Source organism: Camellia sinensis, chromosome 15, assembly GCF_055761805.1.
Source record: "Camellia sinensis isolate YWXY chromosome 15, ASM5576180v1, whole genome shotgun sequence".
Taxonomy (NCBI): Eukaryota; Viridiplantae; Streptophyta; class Magnoliopsida; order Ericales; family Theaceae; genus Camellia; species Camellia sinensis.
In genome coordinates this window covers 35,626,632-35,653,367 of record NC_138975.1, presented here as the reverse complement: position 1 = coordinate 35,653,367, position 26,736 = coordinate 35,626,632, and the positions used below count along the sequence as shown (strand labels likewise).

The window sequence follows — 26,736 nt, the reverse complement described above, 5'->3', positions numbered from 1 at the left end:
AAGGAGACTGAAAAGATTAGCTACTTTGGTTAGTTTCTTCATCATCTTAATTGTTAAGACGCTTTTGATATATGTTGCCCAAAGACTTTACTTACACTTTCAGTTAGGTCTACAGATGGTCAATTCACCAAATCATCTTATGTTCACTTGGGACAATGTTGAAGCTTTGCACTACAATGCATCTTATATAGAATTTTTTTCCCTTGTAACTTCATTTTCTTTCGCTATTGATGCAGGTCAGATGTAGACGAAGGGGGTGAGACTATCAGCATCAATTACTCAATTGCTGTGGTAATCAAAGGATGTGATGTGAGTCTGGGATCAGAATGCAAAGGATATGCTCTCTGTTGTAGCTAAGAAATTAAGCAGAAATTAATGGCATGTTGTTGGATATGATGGAAGAAATTACTTGAGGCTGTTCACGAGATTGCCATCTTCATTCATCACTTTCATAATCTCGACCTCTTCCAACAAGGGTATGTATGCTTCTATTACTTCTTCTTCTTCTTCCTCTTCTTCTTCTATATCCATTTCTCTTTCTATTTGATCATTTCTTTGACTTTTTAATTTTATGTACATTGTAGATGGTATCAGATTAAGATTACATCTAGTGTTTGAATAAAGTGCTTATTGCTCAAATGTGTTGGTTTTTCATTCATACAAAGGCATATCTTATAGCGGGAATTGTTTATGTTTTTAGTTTGCCATCTGGTATTGCTATGAGCTGGTAATTTAAAGGATAATCCATCTATTTTTCTTATCCAATTAGGACATTGTGCTATGTGAAAATTGCTGTTGACAAGGGAACTAATGCCTTTCTTATTTTGGTTTGGTGTAATGTTCTTGACATCTAGACATACCTATAATACGAAATTAAGTAGAAATTAATGGCATACTCTATATGTTGTTGGTGGATATGATGGAAGAAATTACTTGAAGATGTCATTTCTTTTTGTTTCACATCTATTATTTTATTGGGTAGCATCGTCATTTATGGCCAAATTTACCATAATTACTTAAGTAGTTATGTTTTATCATTCCTTGCAGGTGCATATGGGCATTATTTGTATGGATGTTTTGTGGAGCTCTGAAGTTCATCTTTATGGACGAATTAGTTTTTTTGTTTTTGTTTTTGTAGCTGTTGTTTTTGTTATGGCTGTTGGCTGAAATTAAAAACTGTGTGATATAATATTTTTTGGTTGTGTTTGTTGTTTGATTTTGGTTTAAAATAATCATGCAATGTTTGTCTAAATATAGTCAATATATTGAAATAGGTTTATCCATATTATTGCTATTTTTCAGCTGTATTACAAGTATGTTTTTTTAGTTAAATCTAACAGAATTAAGCATAATCTTAAAAATAAAAAATAAAAAAGAGTTATAATGGCATTTTCCAAAACGCCACTACGGTGCCAACGGTCATTTTTTTAAAAATAAGAAAAAATCTGTCACGACGTTTTTAAAACGTCGCTAATGTTTGATGTTGTTATGTACAACATTTAGCGGCGTTTCTAAAAACGCCACCTATTTTAATTTGACGACGTTTTAAAAGCGCAATAATGCTATAGTGACGGCCGCGTCTTTGACGTTTGATACTAAACCTCACGAAAAGAATTAGTGGCGTTTTTTAAATGCCACTAAATGTCAAATTTCCAGCGGTGAACCTTGAAGAAAGAGAAAATCTCCCACTAGAAATAGCTTCCTTGACTTGCATTGTATTTTTGTTCAAAAAAAAGTGCTATTTGGATCATAAATTTTGGATAGAAATTTGGTAAAGGAAAGGAAAATAAAAATAGAGAAAATTTTTAACTTATATTTCATTACGATTTTCACACATTTTTCATTTTTTTTAAAAAAAAATCTTTACTCAAAATCTTCACTCAAAATCTATAATCCAAATAGAGTCTTAGAATAACTCCAACAATGAGCTATTAGTAATAATGAATGTTTGATGATTGACTTTTAAATTTTACTATTTTGTCTTAAAAAAAAATGGTATGACATGTATTTTTTTAAAATAAATTTATTAAAACCAATAAATTGATATTAAAATTAAATTTTATATTTTTAATAAATATTGACCATCCTATTAAAATAATTTAAATTTAAAAACATTTCAAATATATAAAACGCAGTCGCTTGACAACTTTACTCTTATTGTATTGATCATATATGTTCAAATTTCAATAAGATCATTACGAAATCTATGATGAAACTTAAAAGATTGAATCATATGATGGCGGGCAATGTGTTTAATCTATTTGAGTGTTGGATCTCGTGATAAACTAATAAGTTGAAGTTTTTATTAATATTAATTATTAGAGTGCATTTAATTTTTTAAAAAATAAAAAATTAACACATGCATTGTTAGAGCGGAGTCTCTTAAAATATGACATGTCAACACTATAGCATATCAGAATATGACATTGACACTATTAAAATCATATGATCTACAACCGAAAAAAAAAATAAAAAATAAATAAAAATTTTTACATACAATATAATGTTTTTGGTCTTTATCCAACCTTCTGTGAAATAAACTCATCAACCTTGCTAGTTTGCTATATTTATGATGATTTTCAACAAGGAACAAATGCCACTCAAGTTGGAAAAAACCTTAGGTACAACTTTTTTTTGGTTTCTACAGCGCTAGTAAGAATAATCCTATTTGCACACTACAAATTAAAAAAAAAAAAAAATTCTCATTATATATTATTTAAATATAAAATTTTGAACAAAGTTAAATGTTTGGATATAAATTTATGAACAAGAACAATTAATTGGAACATAAATAGTGAACGAGATATATATCTAAGCAATTCATTTTTATTCAAAAGTTTATGATCAAATATTTGACTTTTGTTCAAAAATTTATATTCGAACCACACAAATAGTGTGCATTAAGATCAGGGGCGGAACTAGGAATTTTGTCCGGGAGAGACCAACATATATGCATAAAAATATTGAATTAGTTTTGGTTCATTAGTAATTTAATATAATTTCTTATATAAACGTTGTGAAAAAAGTATTTCATAATAAAATTAAATAAATCTAAAAAATATTTTTTAAGTTTTGAACTATTAGATCTCAATATGCAATCGGTTAAACCATTGTTTTATGCTATTTTATTGATTGATATAATCTAATAAATAAAAAATGAAAAATGTTTAAGACTCTTAAAACATGACTTCTAAATTTATACTCCATGGCATTAAATGTGACATGTTAGTTACTCATTTAGAAATCAATTAATTAAGATCTAACTCCAGCCATGTCATTGTAAATAAATTTAGGAGTAACATTTTAACTTCTCTAGCATTACTCATAAGAAAAGTATACATACCATTTGATTTTTAAAATTTAAAAAATAAGTGACATATATCTCTTGTATTAATAAAATTGACTCCATAAAATTGATGTTATTATTTAAATTGTGAAATAATTAGAGATTATTTCATTACATATTATAAAATATTAATGAAATAAAAAGTTAGTAAAATAATTCTTATAAAATTAAAAAATCATCCTAGTTCGACCCAGAAAATTCAAAAAGCAAGATATGTTTTCTAGGACCCTACTTGTAATGCATCCCGAGTAAAATATCAACTCATAAAAGTTGATAGAAATGTTTCAAATCATCATCAGCAACAACAACAACAAAAAGGATGAAAATAAGTAGACAATAATGGGTACTAATCGTTGTTTTTTATTCATAGGAAATAGAAAGTTAACTATCATAAACATTTGTTGTGCTTGTCCATGAAAACAAACCATGCATAGCTAATTATACAGAAGGCTGAAAACGTAAAAGCTTGTAAAGAGTATCATAAACAAAATAATTACTTGAACACATACCCTCTTCAATCAGATCGAACCACCTTTGTCGCCAGTACGGGTTGATGTAAAGAACAACAGCAAATCCAAACAAGAAAGTAATGTATGTTGCGACAAAACTTGTAGAAAAAGCCACTCGATCGATATCATACAATTTCCCCTTAGTTTCATCTGAGGATGCTGTTGTTGGCCAGTTTGCCAAGTCAACAATGGCTCTGCAATTTTTCTCCAATGGTGGTCCACAAAGAAATAGATTTCCCTCATAACTGCTCGCTTCAAAGGTCCCAAACTGTGCTTTCCTGTCTAATAATTTACCTGATAAATTGTTGTGAGCCACAGTGAACACTTCCAAAAAATTTCGATTAATTAGTTCTGTTGGGATGTTTCCGCTCAAATTGTTGTAAGAAAGGTCCAAACTCTCTACCTGGGTAAGGCTAGAGAAGGTCTTCGGGATGGGTCCAGTCAAGAGATTGTGAGACAAGTTCAGTGCACGAACACTACTTAACTTCCCTAGTTCAAAAGGTATTTCACCTGCTAGTTTGTTACATGACAAATCCAATCCGGACATGAAATTAAGGATGCTGCCAGACAAGTAAGAGTTAGTCCTACATTTAGTAACAAACTCAACTTCATCTACTTTATCATATGAGCCATCCGGGCCATCAATCTCAAAGGCCCTTTCTAGTTGTGGGTTTAAGACATTTTCATACACATAGTGGATATCCGTAGTAGGGTAAAAATTTAAAGGTGTTTGAGTGAAAGCAAGATCAGTAGCCCCTATTGCCCCAAATGTGATATTACTTAAACAATGAGGTATAGACCCCGTAAAAGAGTTTTTGGAAAGATCCATCAAGCTTATCTTATTCAGTTGGCACAGTTGTGTTGGAATGGAACCACCCAATTGGTTTCCTCTCAATAGAAGAATGCTGAGGTTGGAAAGCAACCTAATGGACGGGGGAATGCTACCAGACAAGTTGTTGTCACTGATGTCCAATGTCACAAGTTTTGATGAATTAAGAAGAGCTTTTGGAATGAAACCTGCAAACTTGTTCCCTTGCAAATGCATATGCCTCACGATTCCCAAGTTTGGGTTTGAGCAAGAAGGAAGTGATCCTGAAAATGAGTTATGAGATATGTCCATAAACACATTTGGAACCAATGCACATGGGAACTGACCATTAAACGCATTATTTCACATGATCAATGTTCTCAAACGTATCATGTTATTCATCGAACCTAGAATCTTACCTGACATGTTGTTGTTGCTAATATCCAGCAAATGTAGTTCAGACAAATTGAAGATCACATTTGTTAAAGGCCCTGTAAACTGATTATCATTCAATCGTAAATACTCTATCTGAGTCAATTTGAAGTCATCTGAAAACATTCGGCCATGAAATTTGTTATTTGATAACGCTAAAGAACGTAGAGATCTGCAATTTCTGACTAATAGCTTCGGTACTTCTCCTGAAAGATTATTACTGGATAAATCTAGAATCTCCAAAATTCTCATCTTACCTATTGAGGATGGGATACTACCTTCAAAAGCATTCTTGGATAGGTTTATGTGTATAAGATATGGAACCATCTCGCCCATATTAAGTTGAATATGCCCAATTAATTGATTGTTTGAAACATCCATCCAATTAGTATAAGAATTGTAATATGGTGACAAACAAAATTCACCAACAAAAGAGTTATTCCGCAGGCTTAAAAATTCCAGTTCCGTATTGTTCACAAGTAGCCAGTTTGGGAATGAACCTTCCAAGTTATTGTGGGAGAGATCAATAGAACTTAGTTTGTTCTGGTGAAGGAGAAATTTCGGAAAATCATGAGAGAACTTGTTCAAATTACAATTTGATAGCACAAGGTCCTTCAACTGAAACAGGGGTAAACAATCTTTATATTCAGTTTCCACCTCAAATTTGTCATTATCACTTGTAATTGCAACCACCTGGAGCATGGAATGGTTCGTAAGTGAGCTAAATGAGAATAATCCCTCAAATCGATTATGCCTAAGATCAATGTACTCTAGGGAATTGAGGCTGCCCAGCAGAGATGATAAATGGTTTCCAGTGAGTTGGTTCCCATAAAGATCAAACAACCTGAGAGACGTCAAATTGCTAAGGCATGAAGGAAGGATTCCTTTAAAGTGGTTATAGCTGAGATCGAGCACTTCAAGTTTCTTCAGTTCACATAAACCTGCAAAAGCAACAAATTAATGTAATGTCCATCTCACTGGTCATGCTAAAAGAAATTTATACGATACTCTTCAAAATGTTTGTTATTATAAGAAATTGACTACCTCTTAAAAGGAAAGATATTGATAGTTCAAATTTTTCATCAATGATGAACAAATTAAGCAAGCACAAAGCAATCAACTTAAAATAATAATAATAACAAATAAACAAATAAAACCCAGCAAATTAGCATCTTTATTTAAATTTCTTTTTGTTTGTCATTTAGTTTGTTACAATTACATTAACAAACCATCATGGTAGAGTTTTACCTGGAATGGGTAAAGAACCGTTAAATTTATTTGAACTCAAATATAAAGCTTTCAGAGAAGATGCCGCTACGAATGGAGGAACACTCCCATTAAATTTATTTGAACTCAAATCCAAGATCTCCAGATGGTTGAAAGATGCTAAACCTGCCAAAACATATAATAAAAGATAAATGATGCCAAAAGAACTTACAAAATAACAGAGCTCAAAAATGATCTTAAGATTAAAATAATAATAAAGACGACGAATTGACATCCATTTGAAAACAAATTAACAATGTAACTTAAAATGACAAATTTCTTGCCTTCCATTGGCAATGTTCCATTGAGCCGATTGCCTGCGAGGATGAGGACCTCCAAATTGCTAACATTATAAGTCAGTTTTGTTACGAAAGTGAAGGGACAATATGTTAAATACACTGAAACAAAGAAAATAGAGATGAACAGAATTGGATTTGATGCTGCAATGCAACCTACATTTATGGGCACCTGGGTTACCAAAGTGAAGGGACAATTATTATTTTTTATATTTTTTTTATATATATATTTTTTCCAGTTCAATCAGTTAGTGCTTCAGGGCCAACTAAAAAAAATGATTTTAAATTTTTACAGTCTACAATGGCATTGATAGATTAGAAAAACCAGAAAAGGAAACACAATAAACAAAAACATAGTTTCCACAGTTTGCTTACCAGGAGGTGGAAAAGGAAATAAAGATGTGAAAAGTCACTTAGCCAGTATGTAGCTGTAAGATTTCATTTTCCAACTACTCTAAGTCTTCTCAACACTCAAATGAAGCTAAGGATAGAAACTGAAAGAGCAAGAATTTAAAAAAAAATAAACTTAAAGAGCAAGAATTTAAAAAAAAAAAAAAAGAAAAAGAAAAAGAAAATACGTGCACCTTGGTTAGAAAGTGGTCCTTCCATTGCATTGCCAGCTAAGGATAGAAACTTAAGTGACGGGAGAGCACCCAAAATCCGTAAGATGTCCTTGTCGAAATAATTAACCCTTAGATCTAGATGTCTCATCTTGCTCCACTTAGATAGTAGTTTAGAATCTGAGCATATGACCACGATCAAATGCCATTAGAAGTCAACTACAGAGAACATAGTGAACATGACAGACTTATTGCTTTTATAAGTACTTCAAAAGATTTTCACTTCATAATGGACCGAACTGAGATTGGTTTTCTTGACATAGGGTAAGGAGGTGTAATTTTTATGTTTTATTTATGCGTCCTGACAGTTTTTTTTGTGTGTGTGTGTGTTTGTGTGTGTGTGTGTTGTGGTTGGGCTTTTGGACAAGTAATCTGAGGCATTTTGAAAAAGTAGGGACTTAGGCAACAAACTTAATGTTCTAAAAGTTTGGCTGGAGCTAACATAAGTTTTCAAATAAATTTCGATCCATTCCAATGCAACCCACATGCTACATGTAATGACCCCCAAATGCGTATAGAAAGTCATCCTTATTTAATTAGGGTTTAATGTGTTTTAATTCAACTATATCTATCGGAATTAAAGAATTATCTGCTGAGTTATGGCGATCTTTATTGTATCGGCTTGAAATTTTTTTTACCCTCCGCTCGAGCATGGGCTCATTTTTGACATTCTTAATAGTGTATTTGGAATGTTCTTACCTTATTTTGGGTTATTGTTTGAGGTGGTGGTATGATGGTAAAGTAAGATTGGACCAACGAATTTAATTCGAATAGTTAATCTACGATCAGCCGTCATTCATTTGTCCTTTTCTTTTTCCACACTTTGAATTTGAATGTGGGGTTAGAACCATTGGAAATCTTATTTCCGGGGCTTCGATTTGGACACAAGAACGACCTAGAACGGAGTCCCGATGAGAGAGTTATACCCGTTTGAAATTTTCACATCTGTGCTGGAAGCAGAGCCGCACGTGCGGGGAATAGCGCCGCACGTGTGGCCTGTGCGGGACAGCAGCTCTAAAAACGGGATTTTGGGGCCATTTCTTGCAATTTATTTTCCTCTCTTCTTCTCCCCTCTTCCATGTCCGAAACCCTAGCCCCAAATCCTTGAATTCCTTTACTTTGCTCATGATCCACCATGGTTTTTGGCATCAAGGATGGAGAACAAGGGAGGATCAATGTTTTTACCCGATTAGAACTTGGATTTGTGAAGGCTTCTTCTCAAGCTCACTTCTTTGCTTGATTATTGAGGTAATGGTTTGAATACTCTTCAAAACTTATATCCATAGATAGATTTGTGACATTTTAGTATCTAAATACAAAATTTCCATGTTTAGAGCTTGTAGTGTATAGTATGAGATTTGGGGTTTTATGGTTTGAAGATGTTGGGAGTTAAATTGGTGGGTTAAAATGATGAATTGTGAATCCTAGATGTAGAATCATTGGGAAAATTGGAATTAAAAGTGGTAATTTAAGAAGTGTGAATTTTTGTTAAAAATCCTCATTTTTCTTGAAACCCTAGGTTGATTAATGATGATACCCAATGATATGGCCCAAATTGAAAGTAGCATAATGAAATTGAGGTATTGAATTATACGTGTTCAAGTTTAATTAGAATTTGGAAATGTTTGAAATTATGTTTAAAATTTGCGAATGAACTTTGTTATGAATATTGGAATTCATGCTAGCATGTGAAGGGAAAATTGGGGAAATAATCTATTAATGGTATGAATGATATGAACGTGGTTTTGGAATGTTGAAATGGAATTTAAGAATTTCTCTTGAATTATGTTGAATTATATTTAATGATGTTGAGTTGAATCATGTTGCTTATGTTGAATTGTACTGATTATGTGAGATGGTATTGACTATGTTGACTTTGATTTTTGTGACCTAAAATATAGAGTTTTCCAAAATGGGTTAATCCCAAATTATTTTGCTAAATACTTGTGGGCTTGCTTAGTTATTAAAATCAAGAGAATGATTTATTTTTGGAAAAATATGGAAGATGTCCATACAATTCCTTCCTATCTTGAAATCGAAGTGATTGATTAAAAATTCCATATTGTGTTTGTAAGAATGGTAATCTTCTATTTCTATATATAGATATATTGAGATGGAGGAAATTGTGGTATAATGGATGGATAATGGTAGGCTTGTGAAGAATAATAAAGGAAGGAAAGAGAACTAATGACTAAGTTATATATGTGTACAGGGCATACTTCAGGAGGGCCAAGCACTCCGTTGTAGCACTGTGAGTAGTAGTACTTCGATGTATCTTTAACCATTAATGATTATTGTTATCGACGTTATGATCTTCGTCATAAGAATTATGTTGACATGTATGTTATGTATGCTACGTAAATATTGTGAAATTATGGAAACACCAAAGGTGTATGCTATATGAGGAACATTGTGAAATTATGGAAACATCAAAAAGGATTTGTGAAATATGCATCTCGAATTTGTGAAGTATGGATCACCAACTTGTGAAATATGAAACGATGTGGCCGAGGGCCATTTGTGAAGTATGAATTTCCGAGTTGTGAATTGTGAATTTATGAGGCCAAGGGCCGACTTGTGAATTTATGTGGCCAGGGGCCATTTGTGAACTATGAACCTATGTGGCCAGGGGCCATTTGTGAAATTATGAAGCTATGAGGCCAAGGGCCAAACTTGTGAACTTGTGAATTTATGAGGCCAAGGGCCGACTTGTGAATTTATGTGGCCAGGGGCCATTTGTGAACTATGAACCTATGTGGCCAGGGGCCATTTGTGAAATTATGAAGCTATGAGGCCAAGGGCCAAACTTGTGAACTTGTGAATCCAAAGGGCCGAAGGCCGATGTGATGAGTTGTGAATCTATGAAACCTAAAGGCTATCGTGAATGTGTGAACCCCTCAGGCCAAGGGCCGAACGGTGGAATTGTGAAACCGATAAAGTCATCTGTAATCTAATGAAAATGTGCTTACTTTGTCCTATTAACTTTACGTTAATTATGTCAACTCGTGGGAATGATGTAACGGTTACCATTAGGACTCTATTAATTACAAGGCAAGGCAACTATGTTAACATATAAGAACGATTAAACAACGGTGTATACTATTGATTAATAGAACACGTGAATTAAGTCATTTACCCAAAAGAATTTATGTTCATTCTTGAAGAATAGATTCTGAGTAAATATAAGAGTAGCCATGTGTATCCATATGAATTTGAAGTTATTTTGCTATATTGTTTATGAATTGGAAGTTATTCAGAATCTACGATATAAGTGCAAAGTTTGGCATTATTATGTGACTCTCATGAGAATGTGAATTAGTCTCTTATTGTTAAGCGTACGAAAATGACATAATACAACAAGAAACACTCTGGTTATAATATGTTCCGTTTGAATTAATGAATGATGTTCAAGTATGCTCAGGTATGTTTCAAGTATATGTTACAAGTTTGAATATGCTACAAGGTCAAACAAGTTTCAAGGGCTTTATGCAAATGTTTCAAGGGCCTCGTGCCACCACATTTCAAGAGCTTATAGCCATCAAGTTTATGTTGCAAGATTGGGCCTAAGGCCGTTATGTACTTAGCACAGAATCAGACTATTACATTGACATGTATTATGTTTCAAGTTAAGCATCATTTTATTTATGTATTACTATTCACTGAGCCCGGCTCACTCTCTATTATGTCTGTTTCTGTAGGTCAGCAACCAGGTGGTCAGTCCTAGCCAAGACGTCCGCTTTCTTTTGTCAACCTTCGTATGTCCAGGCACTGTATAAGCCATTTATTTTGTCAAGTTGTTAAGATGTTGACTTGCTTATGGGTGTCCCTCTAAGGTTGTTGCATATACTTTCATGTTCATTTTTTTTTGTATACGCCCAATCATGGGGCTGGCATTGTAAATGTGTATGTATATGCTCCGGGTTATAGTTGGAACTTTATCTATCCACTATAATGCATGTGATGAATGAGATCCTGGCATGTAGAAGTAGCTCAATGGAGTTTATTTGTTTCATTATTTCCATTTTTTTTCGTGCTTCCGATAAGGCCCCGTATGTTATGTTACCATGTTACATGTCCGTTTCTGAATAGGTCATGCCCAAACTTTTAGGGGCGGGTTTGGGGCGTGACACTACACTTGTGCCCTTTACAATAAAACAAAATAGAAGATATGCCTACATCCAGTTAATCAAGGAAGTTGAGTTATACCTTGCATTGTTAGGGAGCTAAGCCCACATCCAAATAATCCCAACATCTCCAAGTTTTCAAGCACTATTAATTATGCAATAAAACAAAATAGAAGATACTAGTAAGATAAGGATGGATAACATATATTATTTTTGGGAGTTATATTAAAGATAGACATGCCTCGGGCAGGAAACGAATCTCCCAAGTTAGTGAATTCAAGAAAAAGATTCTTCAGAGATATCAATGAACTTAAACATAGAATGATGCTCTTGTTGAAGTGGTTGTCACTAAGAGATAAAGTCTCCAGCTTTTTCAATCTTGACAAGGTCTCACAACCTGCAGTTATTGTAAACTTATGGTCATATTTAGTTAATGCAAATTTAACTTGATCTATCTTTCAATAAAGTTGTAAGGTTAGAAGAACGACATTAAACAAAACACTAGGATAATCCATCATGTTCATAGCTACCAGTTACATACATAGTTTTGGTTTAGTTTTTATTTTTATTTTTTTATCTTTTTAAAGATCATTGTCATTTTGTAGTTTATCCTAGAAAAATCAAGTTGATTGAAGAAACTGAGTTGTCCTCCAAATAATATATTCTAGAGAATACCAAAAGTTGAGGTAAACAATGGTTGAAGGAGAAATTAAGTTACATGGACTCCTCAAAATAAAAAATACCAATGTCAGACACCTAACACTTGAACAAGGGTGTGAGATATATGTTTAACACTTTTCATAGGATACTTCTTATATATTCATATTTAAAACTATCACTATATGCATATATTGTTGTATATTGCTATCAAATGAGTAAAATAGCTTTTTGACACTAAGGTGGTGTTTGATAATCTAATTCAACACTTAAAACTGAATGTATTAAGTAAAAATCAATTAAGCTTGTCTGATAACTACAAATGGTATCACTTAAAAATTTAAGTAGCTCTTAAAATGTAAACTAAAAATTAAGAAAATTTTAAGTGACAGAAAACTTACTTAATTCTGATTGAATTTATACATAAGTATCAAGATACACCGTTATAACTTCACAACCTCTATCATCATCACCGCCATAGCTACGATCACCACCTTTACTGTTGTCCCTGCCGCCACCGCCACCGCCACCGCCACCCTTCCACGACCACCATCATTTCACTACTACCACAGTCGCCACTGCCACTAACATCAACACTAAAAAACTACCACAATCCTTCACCTTTACAACCATTGTCACCGTTGCCATAACACCACCACAATAAATACCACCATTACACCGCCGCCGTCACCCCTTTTTTTATCACTACTTCATCGACCCTCCACCATCACCACAACCACTATCTCTCTATCTATGCCACCATTGTCATTAGCGCTATAGGCACCATTGTAGTCTCCACCACCACCACTACCAACTCACTATCATAATATAAATTTAAAAATAATAAATTTTAAATTTAATATTATACATATCAAATAAATTGTTTTAATTCAACACTTAAATTTTCATCAAACAACTTTTCAGCTTAAAAAATTCAATATTTAGCTTTAGTACTTAATTTTTAATTTTCAGTTTTAAGTTTTATCAAATAGCACCTCAATGTTTCGTAGATGATCTCCTCCAATGGTGGATGGCTACCAAGTTCAAGAATTTTGATAGGCTAATTTGGAGAGCCATCCCCCTTATTGTTCTTTGGTCGCTTTGGAAACTTAGGAATGAATGTGTCTTTGTAGAGGCTCAACCTAGTCTCTCTGGCTTGAGTGAAAATATCAAAATCAGAGCAGCACTTTGGCTGAAAGCATCTATTAAAGACCTTCCCTATTCAGTTGATGATTTAACTTTCAATTGGCGTCAAATTAGAGGATGTTCTGAACTATTTTGAGCTGATTTGTGTTGGACTATGCTAGTATTTTTGTTAGAATTCTGGGTCTGGGCTGCTAGCATGCTAAGTGTGGAAGGTTGGGGGGGTTTTGTCTTGCTGGGCTAATCTGTTTTGTTCTACTGGGTAGCTGCAGCTTTGAAATTCATAGTGACATCTGATATGTTACGGTCAGCAGGGTTGCTGAGATGGTTGTGGATGGGGATGGTGTGAGCATCTGCTGGTATGATCTCTACTGTGTGTGAGTGGGCTGGTACCTTGTCTTTGGTCTGCTACTGGTGCAATCAGAGTTTATGGATGTTAATTGGTGGTGTGCTATGTTGGTCTGTCATGGTGCAACCTGAGTTTATGGGCTGCTGTCTGTGCTTGAATGTGTGTGATTCTGGGCTGATGGCAAAGGTTCAAATATGCATTATCAAGTCCAATCTGCTGGAGTCCTGGATTTGGGCTGCTAGCATGCTAAGTGTGGAAGGTTGCAGCTGTCTTCGGATATGTTAAGGTGAGCAGGATTGCTGAGATCTAGCAGAGTTTATGGTTGTTGATTGGTGATTCAATGGTGACCCGAGTGCTTTTGTAGCCTTGTTGTTTTTGTTTTGTTTTGTTCCGCTCTGTTTGTTGGTTTCTTACCAACTTGGAGCATTGAGTGTGTGCTAGCAGATGATTTGGTGTGCGTTTAGGTGCCAACCTAGTTGGGATCCAAATGTTTCACTGCGATGCTTTTTGCACCCTCTTCTTTATTGAAGTAAGTTATCATACTCGTTATGTTTTCCATCAATAAAGCTTCTCTTTTGCCGATAAAAAAAAAAATATATATATATATATATATATATGATCATATGCATGAGGTCATGGGACCCACAACTAAAAAGACTACTCCACTAATGTCATTCAAAGTATATTTTCTATGGTAAATTCTATGAATGGTCGCGTGTGTAGAATTATTGGTGAAAATAATGATACTAATGAATGAGTATACTTCCAGTGACTCAACTCCCCATATTAGGAGGAGCTTTTCTGCCTACCAATATTATGGTTCAGCTCATAATATTGCTGAGATATTATGAACCAAATCAGTGATTACAATGCAAATGGATGGGAAAGGTGTTATTATTAGTAACTAACATCAAAATCTACAAATGATATAATACATGGTTCTTCTACTCTTCTAATTGAAAACTTGAGGCAGGTATGTAAGTTTCAAGAAGTTGTAAGATTTACCCTGGATCCCACTAAGTTTATTAGAACTTAAATCCAACGTTTCCACATTCCCCAAAGAAGCCAATTCTGCCCAAAGAAACAACATCATAATAACAATGTTTAATAAATAAATAAATAAAGTCATGAACTTATAACATATACAGTCATGAACTTCTAACATAGTAATAACAATATAAAATAGTAAGAATGATTACATAATTATAATTATGATAACAATTTCTTGACTTAAAAAAAATCATGAATTTTCAGAGACAATGACACAAAAGAAGATACCGTGAGCTGGAAGTAATCCCTCAAATTTATTCGAAGCAAGATTAAGCGTCTTAAGGGATGTAAGTGCACTCAAAGATGGCAAAAGACTATTATTGAATTCGTTATGTTCGAGATTTAGAATTTCCAGTTTTCTCAAAACTGCTAGCTTTTCAAAGCCTGCATAAAAATTTTGATAAATATTTAATTATAAATACAATAACAATTCCCTGCACCAATAAGAAAAATCTTGAGTTTTCAGAGACAGGTGTCACAATTGAAGATATCGTGAGTTGGAAATAATCCCTCGAATCTGTTCCAACCAAGATTAAGCGTCTTAAGGGATGAAAACGCACTCAAAGATGGCAAAAGACTGTTATTGAATTCATTATATTTGAGATTTAGAGTCTCCAATTTTCTCAAAACTGATAGCTTTTCAAAACCTACATGAAAATTTTGAGAAAATAAGTTATTGAGACTTCATGAAAGTAACGCGTTAACATGAAAAGTTTGAGGAAATAAATCATCAACTCTTGCTAATAGATAATTCAGTTAAAATATGCAGGAATTATAACTCAAAACAAGTGTTACATGGACTGTGTATCAATCCGATATGACATGGGTAAGGGTGTGGGATCTTAGTTGCATGAAGCAGGAGTGAGAGCACGGAAGTGTGAATATATAGAAGCTTCTTAAGTTGGGAAAGTCTAAGGGAGCGCTTATATATTATGTATATATAATTTAAAATAATTAAAAAATACAAAAATATATATATTTCAGCTTTATTTAAATATTTATTAAATATATAATGTGTATTTTTGTTATTTTTTTATATACATATGTATTTTTTATTCGTAATATATATGTATATGTATTTATTATTTTTAATTGAACACAACAGTCGCATGGGATAAATCAAGAGTTATTTGGTCAAAACCCCCTTGCGGAGCCCTTTTTTAGAGAAAAGAACAACCTCAACTATTTTATTTTTTGTGAACCCCCACAAGAAGGAATGTTTCCTTAAGGACAAAAAAAATTGTTTCCAATTTTTCATGCAAGATCTTGCTCTTCAATATGTATGGTATAGATTTGAATCAAATCTTTCAACACACTATTTTCTTCATCGATTCTATTCCATAGAGTTCGTAATCCCATAGATCATCAACTTTAAAATTCATCCGAATTTGTAAAAAAAAAATCATTTTTGATTCTAATGATGAGTACATAATTATTGAAGTTTTTTCATATATGATTGAAGATTGAACAATGTATATTTTGTTTATTATGATTTTTTTTTTATTGACTTTGATCAAATGATAGTATTTTTGTTGCAATTAGATTAATTTTACTTTGATTTGCTCTGGTAATATATGTCAAGTATTTTATTTTGCTAATGCCCTATTTAAAAGTGAGTAAATTTTTACTCTAATAATAATAATAATAATAATATGTAATCTGTCTATTATTTGTTGATGCTCTGTTTTAAATTAATAGTAAAATTTTACTCTGTTAAAGTTATTATTTCATTTACTCGGTTAAAGTCATGTTTTTTTGTAATTGTTTATTAATAATTATAGTGACTATGATGCTTGTGATGATGAAAATATTTTATTATTTAAATAATAAATTTTTAAAATAAAATTTACTATAATCAGAGGGAGTTTTGACAAAATTCCCCCTAAATCAACTAGTTGGATTTCATACATATTTGTGCAAGATACATTTTGCAATACAAACAATACAAAGCCAGCTGGATTTCACTACCTACAGAGTTATATCAAAAGTAACGTTTGTTAGGTTTTATTTCTTGGCAATCCCGTTTGACAAAACTCCTTTCAGTTGTATTTATTTTCGCACTTTTATTTCAGTGAGGCTATGAGTGTTTAGATGCGAATCCAACCCGAATTGTGTCTTTCAGAGAAGTTTGTGATGCTAATTCTTTCAAAATGCAAAAATGCATTCCAAATTGCCTGTCCGCTCGAGTGGACATTTACCCCGCTCGAGCGGAGAATCCATGGTTCCAGAAGTTTTGGTCGCTTGTAAAAGTACTGAGCTATGTGATTTCGCGCTCGAGCGGGTTATCTAGCGCTCGAGCGGACCTCTGTTATATCACGCGCATATTTTGCTGAAGCCGCTCGAGCGGGCTGTTGGGCGCTCAAGCGGAGATTGCGGGACAGATTCTATAAATTCGCATGTTGGGTCAGATTTTAGGATTACTACTCCAGATCTTCTTTTTAGGTTCTAGGGTTTATATCTGGGGATACTTTGTGAGTTTTCTTTGATATTTTTTTTGAGTATTCAACTCATGTTTTAAAGAGTATACATCAAAAGTTTTGTTTGTTCTACAAAAGAGAGAGTTGTTCTTCGGTGGATTCTAAAGAATTCGAGCCTGAAGCTTTGGTGGATTCCGGGGTGGCTCATCGTAAAGACAATTCCGAGGTGAAGACGCGTTGGAAGAGGCACATAGAGGTTGGTTCAATTAGACGTGGATTCGCTAGGTAATTGAGAGTATACCTGTGTAATTCCTTTAAATCTTCTTAGTGGATTGTTTTGTGACTGTTGCCCGTGGTTTTTTAATCACAGTTGGAGGTGTCCAATTGTGGTTTTTCCACGTTAAAATCGTTGTGTTGATTTGTCTTGATTGTTTGATTGGGATTGTTATATACTGCGTAAAATTGTTACATAATCACAAATCAATATCTAGGGGGGATTTCTAGATTTTTCAACGTTGTACAGATACAAAATAAAAAATTCATTAAGTCTTAAACTTGAGTGGAAGACTTTCAGTCTCATGCACATGAAAGTGGAAAGAGAGAAAAAAATGAGGGAGGGATTAAAGCTGAGAGAGATGATCTTCACTTTTTGTTGTAGGACAAGTGGCTCCAGATTTCTTGAAGTAATTGGACAAAGGTCCCGTTTGGTAGATGTAGACACCCCATTTTTGACCGTCCTCAACACTTGGACGTCACCATTGGAACACTTGGTGATTACCCTTGTTTGTGTTCGTCTTGAGTTCCCGGAGGTCTCGGTTGCGCGCCTTGCCTCAGGATTTCTCGACTCGACCGTGTTGTGTCTAGTTTTGCACCAAACACTTGTGTTTTGCCTTGGAGGGACAGGGAATGCCTTGTGAGGCATCCCCACACATCACCGGCCATGGCTTGAGGCCACCGGCCAGTGATTTTGTGCCATCGGCAATGTATATTGCCGGTCGGCACTCTTTGTTGCCGGTCGGCCATTTATTTTGCCAAAATGCCAATTTTGAATGGCCGATCACTGTTCATCTACTTTTGGTAGATATTTTGTGCCAGCTGTGATAGCTGGCACCCACTCTGTTCTCCTCCATACACGTGTATGAAGGGATTTCTCTCTTGACAAGCTTATTTGACAAGCTTTACAAGAGAGAGTTCTATAAGAGAGAGTCTCATCTCTTGGATTTAGGGTTAGAAAACATAGTTAGAGAGCTCTGATATTAGGGTTAGGAACTTATATATATTCTATCTCTATACCTCTCTTTCTTGAGTGTTCTAGGTGTGTTTGTTCATAGTATTGTACACAAACACACACTACTACACCTTTTCTTGGTTATTGAGGGCCAAAGGAGTGTTCTTGGAGCTGGTTTAGAGCTAAAGAAGCTGCTGGAGCTTCATTTGTGAAGAAAGTCTTCAAGGGTAACAACTTTGCCCCTTTTTACCCTTTTCTTGCATAGCCTTTTTTCTTACCTTACAACTGTTTTTGTGTTTACTATATAACATAAAAAAGTTCTATTCTTAGGCCCTCTAAAAAGTTTGTTTAGAGTGTTTTGTGATTTGAGGTTGTTTGACCCCTCTTAAGCCTTGTAAGGCTCCATTTTGTGCCATTTTGGGTGAGCTCCGAGACCTTGGTGTTTGGGCCTCCTCACCACTGAAATCTTGAGGGATTTCAGAGGTGAGGATGGTGCCTTGAGGTTCCCAGAAGGAGAGGGCCACCCCCTCTCTTTGTTGTCCTTGAAAAGGACCATTTTTGGCCCCTTGAGGGAGCACCACGTTTAGACTCATGTTGACCATGCCTTAATTGATTTTTGTGCTTATTATGTCATAATATGCCCCTGTTTTTAGTTGGTTTTGGTACACCATGCTTGCTTAGCATACATGCCTTGTAATGCCATTTTGTTGCCTTAACATGCCTTAGGTTGTAAACCATTGTTCTAGCATGCTTTAGGCTTAGCTTTGTGAAGCTTTCATGCTTATTTTGCCATGTTTAAGGTCTGTCCTTAGCCATTTTGGTCGACCATGGCATGCATTATATAGCCCCTTTGCATTTTTGGTTTGTTGGCCTCAAGTGTATGAGTGTGTTGCATGCATCACTTGCTTCGATTTAGTGGGTTGGGATCATTTTCCATGTTATTTCAGTCCCTTTGATATGCTTGTGTGCTTGCCTTGGACACCTCTTTAATGCTTTGAAAGCTTATGTGGTATGCTCCATGTTTTGGCCTTTGTGCATGCTTTTGAATTTGAGCCACTTAGATGCCATCTAGGAGGTCCCTTTGCATGGTCTAGGTCTGCCTTGGACCTGTTTTAAGCCTTCTTGGCCTTGTGAGGCTTGGTTGGCTTAACCATGGTTTAAGTCCCCTTTGACTTGCTTTAAATGCTTGGACCATTTGCATGCTAATGTTTGTCTTGTGTAAGTTGGTTTGGCACCTCTTATAGCATGATTTTCAAGGCTTATAATGCATGCCATACGTCCATGATTATTCCCTTTTAAGTATGCTTAAAAGTTGTCCTTTGATGCTTAAGCGTTAGACCTTAACATGTGCATGTGTGTATGTGTGTTTGGTCCCATTTTCTTAAGCTTTTGGCCACTGTTTTGGACCTAACTTAGAGTTGTCCAATTAGTGTAAGTCCATCCCTGGCATGCCATTCAAGTGTTGTTACATCATCCCATGTTTGCATGCTTTGGTTGCACATGTTACATGCTTGAAATCACTTGCATTCGCCTTGCATTCCATTGGTCAAGTTGCTAGCATGTTGCGTGATTGGATTGCATCTTGCATGCTCTAATGGTTTGCATAATTGTGGCATGCTTGTTTGCTTTGTTGCTTAGTTTGTGTACCTAATGTGCATTGCATGTTTGTATGCTCTCTTTTATGCCATGTTGCATATTAGCTAACATGCATGCCTTGCCTCTTGAAGTCAAGTGATAGAGGTTGGGCCTTTATGTGCTTATTTGGTTTGCATTTCATTTGACATGAAAATGCACAACATGGTCTCTTGGGCCATCACGCATTGAAATGCGTGATTGATGGTCCGAGAACCAAGGACCATGTCCCTTTGAGTCATACACATGATAAGGGATAGGATTGGTGCATACATTGCTTGAATTGCATTGCCATGCTATGCCTTGCCCTCCGCTGCTGTCAATTGCAGATTCTGCAGACATTCTTTGCCGACCGGCAGTGTTCAGTGCCGACCGGCAATCCATTGGTGGCCGATAGCTTCACCAACAGCCGATGATCACATACTACTGCCGGTGGCCATTCTACTCAGCCGGTGGTGTCTCCTAATGTCCAGGGAAGCAATTCTAAGACTTTGGCAGTCTTCAAAGAGGCAGAACAGGGAAAACAGAGGCAGCCTATGCATGGCAGTGCACTTCCGAGCAAGACCCGAGCACGCGCGCATCGAACCCTCTTCTCGAGGCCCCTTTTATTACTTTTCTTATGCTTAGTTAATTTGTTAATTAATTAGGTAATTTGTAATAATTAATTAGCTTGCGAGTTAGTTAATTTGTATTATTCTTTCGGTCCCTCCGAGCGAGGGCGAACTTGTATTAAGTGTGGGTGCGTGTGTGCATGTCTTCTAACCCCCACTTCTTTCTCCCTTTTACTTACCTGCTTTGATGGTTAGTAATAGGTCATGTTTAATTTAGCATATCTTATGCCATGCATGCGTGCATCATTCATCAGTATTGCATACACTGGGCTCGGCGCATCATGCTAACTGCACTAGTATTTCAAATCTAACTTGAATACATGCTACTTGTGCATTTTCACATGTCATTCATAGACTAGCTGAGCCTACTCTAGTGACATTCCGTATGCGTTGCATTAGGCATTTGAACATGGACTTGGATCATACATTGATTGCTAACGAGTTCTTTGTTTTAGCACGAAGTACAATGTAAGTATTTATGCTTTAGCATCCTTACATGTGTGTGAGTGTTGCCATGATAGCATGATTACCATGAGGCTAGCTGCTTATGTGATATAACTGCTTGAATGGCTGTGGGTGAAGGTTGGATTGTCTGAGTTGGAATAGCTCATTGAAATCCGTGTTTTAGCCTACTTGCGAGTAGCAAATTCCAAAATATTTTTCCAAAACAAATCGGATATGTAATGCTTATTCCCAAATTAGGCAATCTAGTCTATACTTGTTTGTTGTGCGCATAACATAGTAATTCTAGGCTAATAACCGGAATAAGAACACATAACATTTTTATCATGGTTAGTAGAGGCCGATCTTCGGATCGGGCGAGAGGGGGTGCTCATAGCTGACCTTCCCCAATCGTACCCAAGTTCCCGACCCGAGGCAACTTTGGTGATGACGGACACGTGGCCTTTGGCACCGAGTTAGGGTTTCCTAAATTCCCCAAAATAAAATATTTAGGTGACGACTCTGTATCTAGCAAAGCAGTCCATGTTTGGCACTTCTTTTCAAAAATCTGTTTCTCAAAACGATTTGCCGGATTTGGACTCTTTGGTTCAGATTAAGAACCGTGACACAAATCGAGTCCGAACTGTAGCGAGGCCCATGGGCGCGTCTACAGTTTCTGGCGACTCCGCTGGGGATTTTAGAGAGCTTGACTCGAACTCATGATATCCTGTTTTGATTACACTCATGTGTTTCTTTGCATTGTATGTGCATTGGTGCGCCTAGGACACCGTGTTTGCCATCTGCCATTCCTGAACGGTTTGCCGGAGGCTTGTCTTGTCAAGGCATGACCATAAGGCTGACCGGTTATGGGCTCTGACAGTATGGGAACACAAACTCCCGTTTTTACCGGGGCACCCTTTCCGACCATTCGACCTAGTGCATATTCAGATCCATAGTGACCATTCCAAGTTAGGACAGGTTGCTTACCCGATTATAGGTTGTTTGAAACCGCTGCGTGCATAGTGAAACCCTAGCTCCTGACAAAATAGGACAGGGAAACCCTACCCCAACATAGGGATGTTTTGGCTCTCTTTATCTGCTATGTTTTTTTAGAGTGTATCTCTACAGGGGAATGCACATATCAGTTTGCAAGTTTGAGTATCGGGCCCGAGGGCACCAGTATCAGTGTTGTTGAGAAATCAGTTATCTGCGGGTATCAAGTTCAGTTTTGGGGATAGTGATTCTGGGAAACAGTGATCAGTAGTAGAGTGCAGTTGTTCGACTACACCTGTGATTGATCTGTTTGGGCTGAAATGCTGTTTGTTTTTCCTTTCAGTTCAGAGTGTCCAGAGAATTGATACAGAATAACTAGTGTTCCCCTTTGCTGAGGCAGGACTTATGATGACGCAGAATTCAGAAGAGATTGTGGTTATGACAGCTACGCTAGATCAAGGGATCACCCTGCGGGACGAAACCAATGTTGATGTATCGCATCCGCCTAGGTCGCCTGTCGCACACCCAGTCTGGTCCCCCCAGTTGTATCAGGTTCATGAGCCCACCACATTCGAGCTGATGGGAATGTTTGGTGACCTCTATAGATCCGTGGCCGATCTGGCCTATGGAATGTTGGCTTCGCCACTAGTGGCATCGTATGCCGGGAATTTCATGCCACAGGAGCCCCCGCTATTGGGGCGGATTGTGATAGAGCTCAGCCAACGAGAGGTTACCACCAGCTACAGCAACGATGTGTCAGCAACCGGGCTTCGCTCTGATGTAGTAACCCAAACCCCCGATCAGGCTGAGGCCAGAGGCAAGAACAAAATAAAGGCAGATGTCGATCCCATTGAACAACTGCTGCGGGCAGTCGAGGCTTTGAAAGCCGAGGGGATGAACAAGCAACAGATATCCGCAGTTGTGGCAAACACTATGGAGGATGTTTTCCCCACTCCACCTGAGGGTAGTTCAAGTCAGTCAGAAAATCGGGATAGGCCCCGTCATGCCAGAACAGTTCCTCCTATTCTCGTCCTTGCACCTGGGAAGGATCAGAAAACCAAGGCAGTGCCTGCCGCCCCTTTTGCTAGTGCGTCTAGTAAGAATACTCAGACTTCAAGGTACCTGCCCCAAGGGCGCAGGATCTTTCATGCTCTCTGCATGCCTCTGTCTAAGGCACTTCAGATTCTTGCCGAAAGGGGGCACCTCAAACCCCTTGAACCTCGGCCTCTCCTGAAGAATCTCCCTCTCACACATGATGCTGCTTTGTAATGCGCGTACCACCAACAGACCAGTCACGCCACCGATAACTGTTTCCGCCTTCGCCATGAAGTGCAGGATCTGATCGATAATGAGGTCATTCTTCCACCTACCTCAGCGAAGTCTGTTACCACCGAGCTGTTGGACTTTGAGGATACTACGATTATGTGATCAGGGTTGGACCACCTGCGGGCGGCGCTCGGTGTATTTCAGATATGGCGTCTGGTATGCACTTTTTGAGCATTTGTAAATGCAGTTTTGTAGCTTCTGGCTTGGGTTTTGAGTCAGTTCTCTGTTTTGTTTTTGAGTCTGCCTCTTTGCTTTGAGTCAGTCTTTTTGTTTTTGGGGTCTGTCTTGTGGTGCTGAGTCAGTCCCGTTGTATCGAATGTCGAGTGATTCCGGGGTTGTTGCCTCGAACACTGTTTTTGTATTTACCATTTTTGTTTTCTTTTTGAGTCTGTCTCTACTGTGGAGCTAGTTACATCTGAGAAACCTGAATGAAACAGTTGCGGCTATCATGTTTCCGTGCTTATTGTTTGTTTTGGGCTAGTTGTGCCAGAGGTTTTGAATGGAACGGCCCTGCATTCTACCTGCTCTTATGTGCCTTGAGAATTATTGCATTGACCTAAGTTCTTCAAAACTTTTTTTCGAAACATTGTGATAAAAACGAAGAGGAAGGAATTCCTCCGGTTTTGCAAAAATTTGATCAATTGAGAGAAAGAGAGGCATGCTAAGCCCTTAATGAATGAAATCATGCTTGTCAGCGTGAGTACTGGGAAGGACCCTGGCTTGATCCAGACCGGTTCCACATCATCTTCGGCGCGAGCGATTTGTCGTTTTCTTAAAAACTTTCAAAAACAAATGTTTTGTGCGGCCCTGTGAAGACCTGTGTGGAATCGCTCTTGAGATTGTGCAGCCTAGGATTGCTCTCAGCCTCAAGATCCAACCTGTTCGTTTCGAACCTTGAACCCGTTCAAAACGTTCAACGGACAACTGTCAGAGGAGGCCCGTGTGGCCAGTTTTGAAGCAGCTCTCGAACAAGAGGCACCAAAGTCGAATAAAAAAGATTAGATCTCACCAGAAGAAGCTCGTGGAGCAGCCATGATGGATTCTTCTGCAAATCATTGCAACAGCCATTCTCCTAGATACAGAGAGGCTTCAACTCCAAAAACCATTTGGCATGGACTTGTTACACTTTTACCCATTGAGAGGCTCGCTGGGCCGAAAACCCGGAAGGGCGACCCAGGCAAAAGTTAGAGCAAGAGAAAAATACAAAAAATGCAAAAAAGAGGAGAAATAAAATCAAAAAAAAAAGAAAAAAAAAGAGAATGAAAAGATACAAAAAATCAAGAAAAAAAAGAAAAAAAAAAAGAAAATGGAAAGAAGCTCGCAAGGTTGAAAACCCGCATCGGGCACCTTGGCAAAAGTTAGAGCCTGAAAAGTGAAGGTTAAAATACCCGAGTGTACCTTAACCGGAACTACGTAAGGCTTGATTCCCATGTTTGGGATACGTAGGCAACTTCATTCTGAAGTCCAGCCCCCAACGCTTTCATAGCATCTCAGTCCATACAATGGTTTCAATTTCATCCCAAAGTCCGGTCGCCAACACTTCCAAAGTGACTGTGTCCATATATTGATTATGACCATCTTCGTCATCTCCGTGTCCAAGAGTTCGACCACCACCAATGAAGACTGTTTGCGGACTGTTGTGGCATCATCCAAACAAGGGGCAACTTTCCGTTGCCATGATGTCGCTGTTCAAACCAGGGGCAACTTTCCGTTGCCATCCACCCCTTCCAAGCCAGGGGCAATTTTCCATTGCCTCCAATCCGAGGTTGTGCACCTCGAGAATGAGTTTCGCGCTCGTTGGGCGGCGGCCGTTTACAAAAATAGTTTTTGAGAATTTTTTTTGAAGTTGACCATTTTCTCGAAAATTATTTCATTTTCCAAAACTGGACCATTTTCTTGGACCCAAAAAGGAAAATTTTCAGTGCTTATAGTCTGACTTGCATGGTTTTCAAATAAAAAATCGAACAAGTGTGTTAATCCGACTCTCATTCTAGTCAAAATTGTTTTAGTAGAAAACCAAAGCAAAAAATGGTCAAAATGATGAACTAGGGGCACAGTTGAGTCAGGCTTCCTATTTTTCCCCCATCGCCAACATACTTGCCAAGAAGGGCACAACTCAAGCTGTCATTAAAAGGCTGAAAGCTCTCTCAACCTCCGAGCAACAAGGTATCGAACAAAGTGCAAAGCACGAATCAGAACGGACCAAGGTACTCCATTCCCTTATCTGGGGCATCGGCCAAACGCCACCAGAAGAAATAGCTGCGAGCTAACCGTATCGGGCGTGAACCCGCAACTTCCTATTCATTCATCAATCACCCCGGGGAGGGATAAAAATGAGAGAATAAAGAATAGAGAGGTGTAAGTTGAGAGAAAAAGCGAGCCAAAGGGTTTTGAGAGAAAAACAGAGCCTGAGGGCCGAGTGATGTGAGAATCACAAATCAAAAAGGGTGGGAAATATACCCGGAGGAACTGGCTCCTCGAGATTTGAGGTCTTTCGTTGAACATGTCCGCGTGTCGTGTCTTTCGTTTTGTTCACCTCAACTTTTGTTTTGGGTCTTTTCTGAGCGTGTCTTGTTGTGTTTAGGTCGTGTACCTTTTGTTGAGTCATAGTATGCTATGTTCAGTTGTAGGCTCAATACCCGGTTGAGAACTCTTTTCTCATTTTTAAAGATTAATCGTTTTGTGCTCAGAATACTGTGCCATTCTCCACATTTGTGCAAAAACATGATCTGGTTCTTTTATACAAACTGTAGGGTCCACCCCCGATAAGTGTGAACAGGAAAACACAGGCCTCTTCGAAGCTTCTGGGTTTTCAGATCGCATCTGAGTGTGCTTCAACTTCAGTGGATTCGACCTTCATGGTCTGTCTTGTCAGATGTGGGCTGTTTGTTCAGGATCCGCTGTGTGCAAAATGAACCAAGTGTTGTGTTATGAGCTGTATGCAGATTAATCCCCAGCAGATGTTTATAATTAATTACACTACTTGCGTAGACCGCATGTTTGTAATCAATTTCATTACTTGCGTAAACCGCATGTTTTGCTTGCGTAGACCGCATGTTTGTAATTAATTTCATTACTTGCGTAGACCGCATGTTTTGCTTGCGTAGACCGCATGTTTGTAATCAATTTCATTACTTGCGTAGACCGCATGTTTTGCTTGCGTAGACCGCATGTTTACAATTAATTACGTTACTTGCGTAGACCGCATGTTTGTAATCAATTTCACTACTTGCGTAGACCGCATGTTTTACTTGCGTAGACCGCATGTTTATAATTAATTATGTTACTTGCGTAGACCGCATGTTTGTAATCAATTTCACTACTTGCGTAGACCGCATGTTTATAATTAATTACGTTACTTGCGTAGACCGCATGTTTGTAATCAATTTCATTACTTGCGTAGACCGCATGTTTTGCTTGCGTAGACCGCATGTTTGTAATCAATTTCATTACTTACGTAGACCGCATGTTTTGCTTGCGTAGACCGC

At 37.1% G+C, this 26,736-nt stretch overlaps 1 protein-coding gene and 1 long non-coding RNA gene across 2 annotated transcripts; one reads left to right on the top strand and one right to left on the bottom strand.

Annotated features, from left to right (window-relative positions):
- Window positions 1–3,784: 3,784 nt before the first annotated feature.
- LOC114258928 (receptor-like protein 1) lies at window positions 3,785–15,959 on the bottom strand. The gene is made up of 6 exons (XM_082908156.1): window positions 15,917–15,959; window positions 15,080–15,247; window positions 14,809–14,969; window positions 6,344–6,557; window positions 5,083–6,036; window positions 3,785–5,019 (listed from the first exon to the last, which is right to left on the bottom strand). Exons 1-6 carry the CDS (start codon window positions 15,957–15,959, stop codon window positions 3,785–3,787), a joined length of 2,775 nt encoding a protein of 924 aa, XP_082764282.1.
- Window positions 8,350–11,317, top strand: LOC145813027 (uncharacterized). Its single transcript, XR_014356328.1, has 3 exons — window positions 8,350–8,525; window positions 9,490–9,528; window positions 10,976–11,317. It is a non-coding gene; the product is annotated as an uncharacterized LOC145813027 (long non-coding RNA).
- Window positions 15,960–26,736: the final 10,777 nt, after the last annotated feature.